General features: G+C 42.4%; 1 protein-coding gene across 2 annotated transcripts in view; it reads left to right on the forward strand.

Moving 5' to 3' along the window:
* SLC38A1 (solute carrier family 38 member 1) overlaps nt 1-10,042 on the forward strand; it is a 71,434-nt gene extending 61,392 nt beyond the window's left edge. For both annotated transcript variants that reach the window (XM_038373722.2, XM_043494285.1), the window contains exons 13-16: nt 192-310; nt 1,319-1,460; nt 1,553-1,650; nt 3,059-10,042. In XM_038373722.2, coding sequence (XP_038229650.1) covers nt 192-310; nt 1,319-1,460; nt 1,553-1,650; nt 3,059-3,160 — 461 coding nt within the window. In that variant the 3' untranslated portion in view covers nt 3,161-10,042. The remainder of the gene's footprint in view (nt 1-191; nt 311-1,318; nt 1,461-1,552; nt 1,651-3,058) is intronic.
* The last annotated feature ends 4,758 nt before the right edge of the window (nt 10,043-14,800 follow it).

The following is a 14,800-nucleotide window of genomic DNA, read 5'->3' on the forward strand; positions in this document are numbered from 1 at the left end:
CCCAAAGAGTTAATCTTTTCATAATCACTAGAGTATGGTTTAAAACCTATTTTAACTCAAGAATGTTTCATTTCCTGCCCTTTTGTTTGCTGATACATCACTTATTGCGCAAGAAGGCCATTGTTAAGTGACAGTTTCTATAAATTAATTGCTTATTTGCAGGAACACTTACATTATTGTGTTCTCTGCAGACAATGTGCACTCAGATCTTCTTCACAACTACCAGAGTAGAGATGACATCCTTATCCTGACAGTGCGTGTGGCTGTCATTTTTGCAGTCATACTCACAGTGCCAGTGCTGTTTTTCACTGTAAGTATAAGGCTCCTTGCAATTTGGAAACAGCTAAGATCTGTAGTAGGTGCACTCTCCCAAAGCAAGGCTGGCTTGTGTGTGGGGCCTGGTTTCTGAATCAGTGGCAGACTACAGCGAGTACTTGATCCTGCAGTCAGTCTTTCTACATATTAAACTCCCATTGGCTTGATTGGGAGTTTGGATGGGAGAATAAGAAACTATGATACAGTTAAAATAAATTATTCTCTCTTGGAACTGGAAGGTGTTAAGTTGATTTAAAATGAAAATACATAAGGGCCTTATCCTACCCTATTGATCTCAGGGGCAGAATCAAGGATGAAATTCATCTAAGAACAGAGGAACCACAGAAATCCCTTTCAGTAACCCTGTTGTAGTAGGGCTCTTCATGAGAGGGTGGGATGGACTGACCATGAGGGCAGCCTCCACTTCCCGGTGTGTTGCAGGGATCAAGGAACTCTGTACAACATCTGAAGAGTCTGACACAGAAAGGGGCATTGTGGGCAGGATGGGGGAGGAGTCACTGACTCTGCAATTAGCAGATCCAGTGGATTCAATACTTCCCCGCCCACATGGGTGACATTATTCCAATCTACTGTGTGGGCTGGAATGGCAGCCACAGAGTGGCTGTGTTGCAGCATTGGATGTAGGTGAATCCCATTCCTTCCCTTCGCCGTTTAATTCCACACACAAAGCCAATTACATGAGCTTTCAACCTAGCAGAACAGCAGTTAATTTTGAACTAAAATGTACATGTCAACATACTCCCCCACCTCTGTCAAGAAATATAATCTGGGGAAAAATACACTCGTACAGACACATAGAAATCCAGTTCTCAGATTTTGAATTAAATAGAATCCTTATTCCAAAGGTAGTACATTTGAGTCCTCCAGAATCACTGGGGCATCTATGCAAATCTCATTGTCATGCACAGAATCAATAAAAATTAGTATATGGGCTTGAACGTTGTATGCTCCTCCTAATAGAGAACTCTTCCTTTTCCTACAGGTGCGTTCTTCTTTATTTGAGCTGGCTAAAAAAACAAAATATGACTTATGTCATCATGTTGTGGTTACTCTTGTCCTCCTGGTTATCATCAACCTGTTAGTAATTTTTATCCCCTCAATGAAGGATATTTTTGGAGTTGTAGGTACAGTATTCTGGTTTTATATAATAATAATAAATAGCTGTTGGCAGATGTGAAATTCTACAATAACTAACATATTTATTTGAATGTTACAGGAGTAACTTCTGCCAATATGTTGATTTTCATTCTTCCTTCATCGCTGTATTTAAAAATCACACATCAGGATACAGGAAAATTTACTCAGAAGATTTGGGTATGTTTTTCTGTAGATCAATGTAGTGCTTTGCGTGTTACTCATTAAAATGTATTAGGTTGAGAACAGATCTAATATGGTTGTCTGAACATACGTGAACCTGCTGCTGTTACCCTTGTCCTCCCTCCCTCTGTCACACTCCTATGCAGTGTTTTGTCTTAAATTAGATTGTAAGACTTTTGGTGCGGGGACACTTACCTTCTTTTGTGTTTGTACAGCACCTAGCACATTGAGGCCTTGATCTGATTGGGGCCTTCCGGAAGTACCACAGTTTAAATAGTAATAATCCCTAGCAAGGTTCTGAGTCCCTTGAAGTTTGGTAGCAAAGGAACTGCCCCCATAGCCACAACTTATTTTCCACTGCAACATATTACCGGAAAGAGCCTGCAGTGTGTCATGTTTGCAGCACTTCACATTTGTTTTAAGGGATCACAGTCAAATTTTGGGAGCCCCCTGCAAAAGGAGCCAGCTCTTCACCATTTGTAAGCATAGAGGACTGTAACAACTTGATCTCAGCAGGACCTTACAAGTTTTTACTGGATGTCAAGGGAGGTTTGCAGTCCACAATCCTTCCCATACCAAGATTAGAATAAAAAACTTCTTTGGTAAATCATAGACTATCAGGGTTGGAAGGGACCTCAGGAGATCATCTTGTCTAACCCCCTGCTCAAAGCAGGGCCAATCTCCAATTTTTAACCCAGATCCCTAAATGGCCCCCTCAAGGATTGAACTCACAACCCTGGGTTTAGAAGGCCAATGCTCAAACCACTGAACTAGCCCTTCTCCATGTCAAGGAGCCTGCTAATTTCTCAGCTGTGAATAGAGTCATGTAAGATTCTGAATAGTCCCTGTGGTTTGCTGAGTGCACTCAGTGCACTACCAGAACCAGCCCTTCTGTTATCATGCCTTTGGTTTTGTTCATATTACAGTAGTGATTTGGATTAATTTTATTGAATTCCTCCATAATCAAGAACTTCATTTGGGCCAGGCTCGTGATTCCGTAGTTATTTCTCTGCACTGGCATGCAAAAATCTTATGTAACATATGTGGGTTAATTCATTAGCTCCATAAGATGACAATGGCTGAAATACTGTGCAAGTAAACCCTCATGGGATGACCCAGTGCATGTGCTTTATTTCATTCTGCAATGAGACCTTTAGCTAGTTAAAGAGCAGCGCTGATGGGTACCAAAGGAGAACCCATTCAGTCCTCTTCAGATAGTCACTGAAATGAGCACTTAAGGCAGAGGTTGTGAACGGAGGATAGAGGAAAATTTCATTCTCAGTACTTAACAAGGAATTCAGAGCTTTGTTTTCATTTGTAATTTTGAAACCTGGTATCAATTTTTAAGTCTCTGTAAGGAAAAAAGTTACCTTAGTTGAAAGACTCCTTTCCTTTTTTCTTTCAGGCTTCTCTTTTCATGGCATTGGGAATATTGTTTTCCCTAGTGAGCATTCCTTTGGTCATCTATGACTGGGTGCACTCAGGAGACAATGCTGAAGGCAACTGAAGTCAACATCATGCTGAAAAGGATACATCCTTGTTTGCTACTCATCAGAATCACCACCATTCTGTTTTGTTATCTATCTCATCCGTTATGAGTTTACTCAAATCAAATCCAAATAATGAAATACTGATATAGATGTATTTTCTTGCAGAAAATGCCCCTTTTCCCCAATAGCAATATCAGTTTCTCCAATTCCATTGTGTTATCAAATCAATGTTAAAGTTGTGTGGACTGTCTGTAAGGGTTTACATGGCTTTGCCACTTGGTTCCAATCATAATTAATTTTTACTCTTCTGGCCATGAATTATATTGTTCTAGTACTAGTCTTAAAATTTCCAAACCATAATATTTAGTCCTTTGGAGCAAGCACTGTATTTATTTTTGTTTTGTTTTACAAACAGATTCTAGAATAGTTTCCACAAATGATGTTCAGTTCTCACCATCTCTTTTTTAACCAAAACTCTTCTCTTAAATTGCATACATTTGATCTGGCTTTTCATTACTATTTTGTAAACCACTTCCCCTCATTTAGTAAGTGTAGCATTCTGGAGTGTTTACATGAAGGGCACCAAGAAAGCATCAGTTGGTGTTAGATAAGAGTATGTCCTACACTTGGTGTGCTCTTTGTTTAAAAAAAAAAAAAAGTTATTGGAGCAGCCAGCCCAAATGGTTGAGCTGATAGCACATCAAACCACCATGCAGAGACACATACTCAACCATGAGTCACCTTAGACCAAGAGGAATTATCAAATAGCACTAACCCTTTTGAAACTGACCAGTACCAGTAAGACTTGGTATAGAGCACTAAACATTTGAAACCAACCAGGAGAAGGCAGATCTGATTTCTGTGTGAAAGGAAAGATTCAGAAATATGCATTTTCTTCCATATAAACCAATATTTACTAAATACATCTACACTTTTCAAGAAAAAATGAAAAATTCCAGTTACATCAAAAACCATCACCTTTAGTCATACTTAATGCCTTTTCCATCCTAGGATAGTTTTGCATATACCTAAGGCTGACCTTGTAAAGAAGTTAACTTACTCTTTTAGGGTCAGCCCTCCTCTGATTGAAGTCAGTTTGAGTTTTGCTTCCAGTGGGAACAGGATCAGGCCCTTATGCAAAACTGGATTCTTAATTGGAATCAAGCCAGATTTTTATTTTTAACACCTCTTTAAATAGAACATTTTTTTATATTTAAAAAGCCTATTTCTGTTTCTTCAGGATCAAACAAAAATAGCTATAAATTATTTGCAGAGGCACTCTAACTTTGCATTTATATTGTGGCATATTGTCAGTTTGGAGAATGGCTCAGGTTAGAAATTCGGGTACTAAGCAGGTGATCTTTATCATCAAATACCGAATCATTTTTAATAATAATATACTGCCAGGGGAACACATTTGTTCATGTTGTATTGTTCTTGATGTATGAATTAGAGTCTGAATTCTGCTGTCAAATGTGTGCTAGGGATCGGCAACCTTTGGCACACAGCTCACCAGGGTAAGCCCCCTGGCAGGCCGGGCTGGTTTGTTTACCTGTCGCGTCCACAGGTTCAGCCAATCGCAGCTCCCACTGGCCGTGGTTCGCCACTCCAGGCTAATGGGGGTGGCGGGAAGCGGCGTGGGAGCTGGTGGGCCGCCTGCAAAAGGTTGCTGATCCCTGTCCTAGCGTAAGCAGAGTCTGAATGAGCTCTCCCGACATCTAGTGGTGAGCTGTGGAAAAAGACATCAGAAGCTGATCTCGTTTGCATGGACACACCCACTCTGTCTAGGTGCTCAGCATGATGGGATTGCTTGCCCAAATGATCACTTGTGGTTGGTGTTGGATCCCCAGTCTCCTTGTTTTGGGGCAGGAGTAATAAAGGGTTGTTATCCTTGTTGTGTGAACAGAGGGCAGCAGAACTGTACCTGGTATTCCCCGATGGAGGGACTTACCCTCAACTGAACAGCACTTGCTAGGCAGGGGACATGGGTTCCAAAGCTTAATGACTTGAGAGAGGATGGGCCTTGTTTAAGGGTTCTAGATACTGTTTGACTCTTCCTCTCCCCATAGTATAATAAAAGAGCTAATTTAGATTCAATTGAGAATCTTGTTACATGCTGCAGAGCTGAAATCACTGATACCTAGGTCTAAGTATTAGATCTAGTTTAGGACAGTGTCTCTATTGCAAGACACTGCCCAGTGTGCACCAGCAGTGCGGCTCCCCAGCTAACAGTTGAAATCACTGAGAGACATCTTGGTGAGTGGCGAGCAGGGTGGCTGGGGGAGAGGGCTAGAGCAGAGCCCACAGAGAGGCGCAGCACTTGGCCGTTGGGGTAACAAGCAAGTGCCCGAGCAGCAGAGTGTGTAAGGTGCCTCCTTACACCACACCCCCCTCTTCCTCACAGCGTGGGAGGTGAACTCTGCAAATGAACCTCTGAACTCTGGGGCTGCACTGGCCAAGGACAGCAACTATGAGTGGGGTACAGAGAAGGGATGGGCACGTTAAAGGGACTTGGGTTTCTGGACTTAAGAATCTGAGGTGAAAAGGACACTGCTCAACTTACTTAGGCATGGGTCTTTTGCTCATGGTTTATGTTTATGAACTCTAGTTGCAGTGTTTTCCCAAATTAATTCTGAGTTCCCTCTTTTTATTAAAAAGATTTTACTACACTCAGACTCTGTGCTTGTGAGAGGGGAAGTATTGCCTCTTAGAGGCACCCAGGGGGGTTGTGTGTAATTGTCCGAGGTCACTGGGTGGGGGCTCAAGCCAGTTTTGTGTTGTATTGTTGCAAAGGAACCACTAGATACTGAACCTGGCCCTTGCTGCTGCTTACTCCACCTGGCAGAAGGGTTACACTAGCAATGGAACTAATGGCTAACAGGAGTCCAGGTGCACAGTCAGGGGTTGAACGATGCCCTTCATAAGTTCAAGTGTACCTGCCAATTTGTGAGGACTCCCATTTTCAGTGGCTGATTCATTTTACACACACACACACACACACACACACACTATAACTAAGGAAAAAGACTAGGATTAGCAATCATATGTATGGATATTATGTGTCACTACAGCTTTTTCTTTTTGCAGACCCAATACTTCAAGATACTGAATTTCCTGTGAACTGCTGCATTGTCTTCACTCCTATTGCCTTGTACTTACATTGCTTGAAGTCACTGGGAGTTGAGGTCACTTAGTAACTTCCAGGAGGTACTCAGGACCTGTAAGGTTCTGGCCTTAACATAAGGCAGCTTATGTCGACCTAATTATGTCAGTGTACACGCCGATTGTCCCGCAGATATAAGTGCCACACTACGCTGACATAGTAGCTCCATCTCCATGAGAGCCATAAGGCTTGTGTCGGTGTAGTTAGTGCAATGCAGTGTTTGTGTAGACACTGCATCTCTTACATTAGCTTTCTTGTTAATTTCACAACAGGAGCCCTGCTGGGAGTCAGGGTGAGAAGCCCAAGCGGCCCTGTGCCAGCTGCCAGCAGGGGGAGGGGTCAGAAGCTCCAGGTGGCTTCCCCTGACTCCCTGTGGAGAATGTGGGGGCAAAAAGCCTCAAACTGCTTTGTCCTGCTCCCAGTGAGGACTAGGGAGTAAAGATGGGGACAACCCGCTGGGAGCCTGTGGGGCAGCTGGGCTCCAGGCAGGGAGCTGTCAGAGGAGCTCAGAGAGTAGGATTTCAGCTCCCCACACTGCCCCATTAGGTCAGCAGAAATGCTCCTCACGAGGACATGCACCACCAACCCAAAGAGGGTAGTGTGGACTTGCACTACCACATTAATTACTGTGGTGGCTGTAAGTTGACCTAATATAGGTCGACTTTGGTTTGTAGTGTAGACACCCTAAAAGACTAACTTTAACCTGTGAAAATTTCATAGGTGACTGTGTTATCCTACAAGTACTCTGAGGTTGTCCTCCTCCTTCCCTCTTCTACTACTGACAGTATAGATTACTGAGTTGATGGGAGTGTGACAGGAGATATTGAGGGGGACTTTCAAAGGCACAAATGAATTAGGTGCCCAACTCCCATTGAATATCAATGGGAGTTGGGCACTCTCCCTCTTTACTTCTTCCTCACCCACTTTGTCCCCTTCTTCAATTTACATACTGCAGTCTTACTGGATAAAATAAAATGAATTAGTGGGATTTATGCACTGAGTGCAATTTCCCCTAGGCATAGGACCATCATCATTTCTTTCCTGAAAGAGTGTAAGATAAGTTCAGTCCTTAAACAGACTGTGTGCTGGTCCTGTACACAGGGTGGGGGGAGGATTTTACTCAGACTAATTTACTGGCATCATATATATAGCTATTTATGCAAAGGAATAATATGTATGTTGATGTCTGTAGTACAGACTGTGAAATAATGTTTTTTTTTATTTTCTCATCAGGTTTATACATTCTTAACAGAATGCAATAGACCCTGCTGTAACTGTCAGATCACTGTATGAGGTTATCTGTAAAATGTACTGCTATTATTCAGTTTGTTTGGAATAGTGAACTTGTAGCTATCAAAAGTCTCACATTTCAGCTAGGCTTTTAAGAGCACTGTAAAATGCTATAGGAGTTCCTCTGTTAAATAAGTAGGATCCAGAGTACTGTATCTACTTAGTAGGTGGCAGCATGCTTTCCTGTTCTAGAGAGCTTGTCACTATTGTGGACACTGCAAATTCATAGACTGGACGTGAAACTAGTTAAACTATTCTGTTATAGTTATTGGAAACTGGTGGGAGAAATGAGGGGAGTAGTTCCAAGCAGGAGTTCCTAATAAGGTTTTAGGAATAGATCATGAGCTAGTGTTATGTTGACTGACACCAGCTACAGATCTGGCCCATAAAATCCTTTACTTTTGGCTTTTGATCTTGACTAGCATTTCATTTACAGTGATCTGTGGAGAGAAATGAAGAAGCTCTCTCTCCTGCCCATTTATAAACATAAATAAATAAAATACATTTCAATTTAGGACCTAGAATCTTGGAAGTAACACTGTTTTGGGATGAAGTGTACAGATGGGCCTGCACAAGACCTATGTGCCTCATAAGCCCTAATTTGAGGATGTAAGTGGGATCTCAGTGGTGCACAGCCCTTGTACTGGCCCCTTGCAGAAGGGTAATTCCTACCCTTCAGGATATCTGTCCATTCCAGAAGGTTGATTTTGTGAGCTTAATAAGGATGCGTGTGTGTTCTATTTTGATCGGTCACACATCTAAACAAAACTTTGAAAACATGTTTGGGGACAGCATGGGATTCGTCTGTACGTCTGTCTCATGACACAAAGCACCATACGTATTTATGGTGCTGTACGAATAATTAATTATATATAATGGTATCTATAGCCCATCCTAAATCAGCAAAAACTAACTGCTTTAATCTTATATTAAGACTAAAGAGCATCTTGGCAAAAAGCCTTCCAATTTTGAATGACCCCAATCCAGTTCCACAATCCTGTCACTGGTATCCTTAGGACCAACCCACAACAGTATGTATTCTATTCCATCAACAATACCAATAAATGGCTCTTATTTCCTGCTACCAACAAGCTCACTCAAAAGTTCCCAAGAGCACTTTGCATCAGGAAAACCTTTTTCCTGTAACATATACAAAGAATGTTTTATTTGTATCAAAACGTAAGGCTTTCTGTTACAAACTGTGAAAATGGTAGCAAATTAATAAATACAGGGCTGAAATGGTCTGAACATTCACATACTGTGCATATATTTGTTTCTAAAGAAGAATCTATGCAGTTGTGTGGTATTGTATGAAATGTTTCATTCTTATGTATATATATTGTAAATAAATAGGATGCTGTATATTTTTGCTATTGTTTATCCCCTATGAAACAGATGTGTTAGTCACTGCGTATTAACAAAAATAGGTGTTTATATCCAAATTTCAACAGAAACATGAATACCTTAGCTTCTCACGTAGCAAAATGTACATCCCCTCCCCTCTACCCTTTATCATTGTTGCCTCAAGTAAACGTTAAACCTAAAACTATAATTATATTGATGAATGTAGCAAGAAAATAGCTGCATTTTTTCCAATATAGTTCAATGAATTTGCTAGAATTCAGTTCTAATGCCTGTATTCATATTTTCTCAATAGTGAATTATTCAAACAATGCTCACAATGAGTGAAATTAGTCCCTGTGCAAAAGGCCCATACAATGCCTAGTCAGCTCCTAGGTTGTTAATAGGGATCAAGTGGAACTAATATCTTGAACAGGACTTGTGAATATTGCTGCACCAGGTGAATTTCACCCACTGAAATAATCATGCTTTAGAAACAGGTGCTAGAGACAAAGTGATCAAGTATATTCCATACCATGTTAACTCTGTACAATATAGTATTCAGTATTTATGAAAAATAGAAGTTGAGAAACGGGTCTAAAAATAAATATTTATTTTCCAAGCTTGCTTTGTAGCCTAGGATAAGGACATGTCTTGAAGTAATATTTGTTTTCAACATGAGCACAAATTTGAATGAAAATGTATTAGTTGCTTTTACAGAGCTTTTCAAACTGCTGCATGTTTACAGTGTTTCAGCCAAGACACAGACTGTAAAAGGTATTTTTTCATAAGGCTTGAACTTCAGATTGTTTATACTAAATCCATTTTCTAGAGTCCCTATGTAAGTTAAGGTTCACCTAGCTGCAGTACAAACACTACACAGTGTGATGTACACTTGATGCCAGGTAGTTTCCAATGGGGTGTTCAAATGAGTCATGATTCATGGGTGATATTTTGCTCCTGCTAACGTCACTATACTTTGTGCTGTTCATATTAAACATAAGTAAATAGATTACATTGTTTCCCAGTTTGTGTGTAAATAAATAAAAATAGTAAGTTCTATAACCTATTACCAATATCGTTTTTAAACATTAAAAACGTGATCTAAAAGGACGACAATGTTACATTCATTCTTTCAAGGGGACAAATATTTATTTGTTACAATCTGTTAAACAGCATGAGCTAGCAACTGTTATTCATGTTGAGTAGTACTTATGCAAGTAATCCCAATGAACTCAAGGCTTGTAGCCCTAGGTACCCGGTTGTACTAGACTCTCAGGGAATTGATAAGTGGGATTGGATAACAAATCAAAGTCAACTGAATCCCACTGACCTCCAATGACACCTAGGTGCTTTGGAAAAATTCTTTTTCACCTTTAAGTCACTAGTATAACTATAGCTCTGGTCACAGTGAACAGTGCTTGTGGAATGAATTGGTGGCTACAATCCCACCCTCAGGCTAAAATCTTCTCCCTGAATAACTCAACTGAATGAAAGAGAACTATGTGAGGAGGTTTAAAATAAAAAGGAATCTTTTCCTAGCACCCATCCATCCACCTCAGGAGGGAGGGAAAAGGACCAGAGGAGCCGTGCATTAAAAAGTTCCTTGACCAACCTCTGCCCTGTCTCCAAGCCCTCTCCATGCACAGTAGCCCAGGGAGCCCTCATGGAGCAGGGCTCCATGCAACATATATGCCTCTATTCAGCCTCTGCTAACCCAGCCCCCCTTGTTTGGCAGAACTGCACCATGTCCACTTTCAGAGGGCATTCTGAATTACCATCTTTGCTCCATACATTATTGGGTAGGGGAGTGTGAACTGGTGAAACTGAAAATTTAAACAGAGAAGACATTTTCTCTCCATCTCTCTCCCACCCCTTTTCTTTCCTCATTTGGAGAAATCAGGGTAGGAACATATTCACTCTTGCTCCTCAGGCTGTAGCATATGTTAAGACCACTGCAAGAGGTGCTGGAGATTGGGAGCAATAAGGAGGAGTGACAAGCACTTCCAAGCACAGCTCCATGACACAGGATTTTGACTCCTTGTTGTCCTATAACCTGTCCTCTCCCGCATTGCCATGCAGTGGAGCAGCATCAATTGGTTGCATAATTCAAAGCTGCCAGCAGTCCCCACTTGGGATTTGTGCTAGAGTGCTTTGTGACAAAAGCAGATGCCCCTGAAGGGTATGTATCATGGGCTACAGAATTGTTAAATAGAAGCTTTTAGTCTGGCATTCATCACAAGCATTAAAATCAAACACCATCTCTTTCTGTTTCAACTTAGAGAAAATAAAGTCTTACTAAAGCCGTTCATATTAAATTTGTAAATGCCATAGCTTTGGCTAGGAACAGCAGTCTTCTTATTGGTTTAATGGTCCTTGGCTTTGCCAAGGTATTTGCTCATCAGGGTTTATTGCTTAAAAAATAGGGGGGTTACTAGACTGCTCAGGAAAAGGTGTTGCTGGAGTTAGATTTAGATAATATGGCAACAAAATGAATTGGAAGTGGCAGGAGTAAGAGCTGCTCCTGCGGAAGGCCACTGTGCAACCCAGGCCATGGAGTAAGGTAGCTTTATAGGCTTGACTTGATTCCTTACTGATCAAAGTCCACTTCAGATCTCCACTGAACTGATTTTCTAAGACCTGCAGGCTATTGGCCCAGCTACTAGAAAGACCACCCCTTCTTCCACAACCATGACATCTTCACTCCATTAGAAAATAAAACTTGAAAGTCTCATACTGCAGAAACAGAATATTCCTAGATTATATAGCCCCAAGAACCTCCTCCCTCCTGCATTATGCCCTGCCACTTTTCTCTGCTCAACCCTATATCCCAAGCCCAGTAGGAAAGAGCTAACTCTACCTGTCTATCGGTCTCCAACTCTCTCTTGACTCTTCATTTAGGAGTGTGTTCCCCTAGTGTCCATCATCCATCTCAGACAGTGATTTGCTAGTGCACGTTAATTTCAGTCTGGTGAGTTAGTCATGGCCTGGTCATGACTAGAGCAGCACCTGGTCAGGTGGGTGGACAGGTTTTGTGCCTTTGTGAAAAAATCTAGCTTGAGGGCTCTAGGCTACACTTGCCCCTACCCATCAGATTCCCTCTCTCGCAGGGGACTTGCGTTCAGCTAATAGACCCTTTTTGAAAATGTGTCCCAAATGTGTCCCTGCGATTTTGCCAGCATGTTTTGCCACTAAAGCTTTAGAAAATTTTGGCCATAGTACTAAGGCTTGGTACTAGCTTTATTGGTAGAGGGATACAGAGAATAGTCCCAATGGTGTGGCCTGGCATGAAGGGTCCACTGGGACTCATTGGCCATGACCTCTACAACTCATTAGTGGTTTTGCCATTGATGGATAATGCATCCAGCTCAAATTTATGCTGAAAGAACCTTTACAGCACACCATTCTGTATTCCCTATGTAACATGCATAGAATGTTTCCAGGCTCTTAGGAATACTGCAGCCAATTGTGCATTTTATGGGTGCCTCTTACAAATGCCAAAGAAACAGCGAAAACTTCAGATAAAATCTCCCACAAGCTTGTCAGTTTTGCTGCAGGAAGTGACACTGAACCGCTGCAAAATGAATGAGGCCTCCCTTCCCTCCCCCCACCCTCCTGACAGAAAACAACTTTATAGTTTAAACATATGACTTCAGTGGGGCTGAACAGAGAGAACAATTTAGTTCATGGTCTTCACACCTTACATGTCACTTTCTATACAATTCACAGGCTTGTAAAATATTTAATGAGCTAGGAAAACAGGCCAAGATTTTCAAAAGCAATCTGTGACTTTGGCTACCTCAGTGTTTTGGGTGCTAACTTGAGGCACCCATAGGGGTCTGATTTTTCAGAGGCTCTTTCTGAAAATCGAATCTTACTGAGTGTTTCAAGTCAGGAATCCAAACACCAAGGCAGCCAAAATCACAAGCAAATCATCACCTGTGAGACAGCATTCCAAAGAGGTGACAGAAGGTACTGCCATGCAAGGAGGCTAGCATGAGAGCTCAACTAAGCTGTAGTGTGGAAGGCATGAGCAGATAGAACACAAACTGAAATGGGTTTTAATACAGTTCAAGAGGAGTACCTTAAAGTAAATACAATGCAATTCCAAGCCATAATGGAACTGTGTGAACACTCCACTCAGAATCATAGCAGGAGCAATTTTTAACCATTCAAGGAATTGGTGGCTGCATCTGGATAAGACATAAGGAAATAACTTTATATAATCTCTGAAGACCCATACCCTGGACACGCCATATTTTCTGTGAACAGTTCTCTGCATGCACTGATTATTGGGGGCAGCTTCCACATGGTCTAGTCCAGTAAGTTTGCATCTTTTTCTTGGGTGCCAGGACACAAAGCTACCAAAGGCAATGGCGGACAAAACCCAATACCTCTATACGGTGTCAGTACATTACTGTCTTGTGCGTCATGTGCTCCCCGTCCTAATGAAAATCAGCAGTTTCATGACCCTTGCTGAGCACCTTGCTGAGTAGGGATGAGGGCATGTTAGAATGACCACTAACAGCATTATTCCTATACAGCACACTGGGAATCTGAACATATGCAACTGATGCTATTTAAATAGCACATGAAAGTTTGGTAACAGTAAATGAATAGAAGTGTATTTTGTATATGCTCATCTAAGGGATCCTTAGCTCACTCTTGCCATTCTGGTTATGTCTGATACAATGGTAGCTGAAGAAAAACTTAAGTACAACTCTTTGCAGAGCCAAATGCTGCTCTCAGTTACACTAATGTCACAGGTTTCAGAGTAGCTGCCATGTTAGTCTGTATTCGCAAAAAAGAAAAGGAGGACTTGTGGCACCTTAGAGACTAACAAATTTATTTGAGCATAAGGTTTTGTGAGCTACAGCTCACTTCATCGGATGTCACAGAATAACTCCAAGGAGGCCTTTTGTATGTATGTCTATAGCCCTTATTTTTCCATGAATGATTAATAGAATGACCACACATAGGAAATCTCCATTCTTCTTTGAGCGATTGCTCATGTGTATTCCACGCTGTTTGGGGAAAACCCATCTCAGTGATCGCTGCAAGATTTGCAAGTCATTTAAGCCTCGGACCAAGAGAGAAAAGGACATTAGCCTCCAGGCTATCCTGATGGAGTCGGCACTAACCCCGGCTGCGGTGTGCCACTCCAAGTCGGCACCGGGCACCATAGTGTCGGTGTGTGGCGACCCTTGGGCGCCATCAACTAGTCGGCACCGCTCCCCGTCCCCGTGTCGCACCAAGGCGGTTAGGAAGAGGCCTTCTTTGCTGCGGCACTGGAGTAAACCTGGGACAGAGTCTAGACCCATGTCGGGCAGCCTTGATCCCCACTGGCCTCTAGGCCTCTGACTCAAGTCGAGTGGAGTAGCCCGGCCCATTCGGAGCAGGCCTCCCCGGATGTCTGGATGCCCTCCACACCGGAGGCCCTGCAAGCGGCCCGGGATGTTATATCCATGCCAGTACCAGGAGGACCGCCGATGTCGGCCCTGCGCTCCAGAGGCAAGCCTCAGCTGGGATCTCCGCAGTTGCCCCCAGCTCAGTACTGGTCTCAGTCGAGGGAACGTTCCCGATGCTGTTTGCCGCCCAGCGACCGTTCAGGGCAAAGTCCACATGGATCACCCTCGACCCCCACCAGGCTGTCTGGTTGGGTTCCGTCCCATCAGGACTCTTAGCACTGCTCTGCCTTGAAGCGAACACCAGCGGGACCGAGGCAGACAATGCCAAAGGTCCTTGTAGATTCATAGATTCATAGATACTAAGGTCAGAAGGGACCACTCTGATCATCTAAGATCATCTTGTCTAGGAGGGGCTATCGCAGCTGGTCATGGCACAGACGTTGACATCATTCCCA

This window comes from Dermochelys coriacea, chromosome 1, assembly GCF_009764565.3.
Source record: "Dermochelys coriacea isolate rDerCor1 chromosome 1, rDerCor1.pri.v4, whole genome shotgun sequence".
NCBI classification, from domain to species: domain Eukaryota; kingdom Metazoa; phylum Chordata; order Testudines; family Dermochelyidae; genus Dermochelys; species Dermochelys coriacea.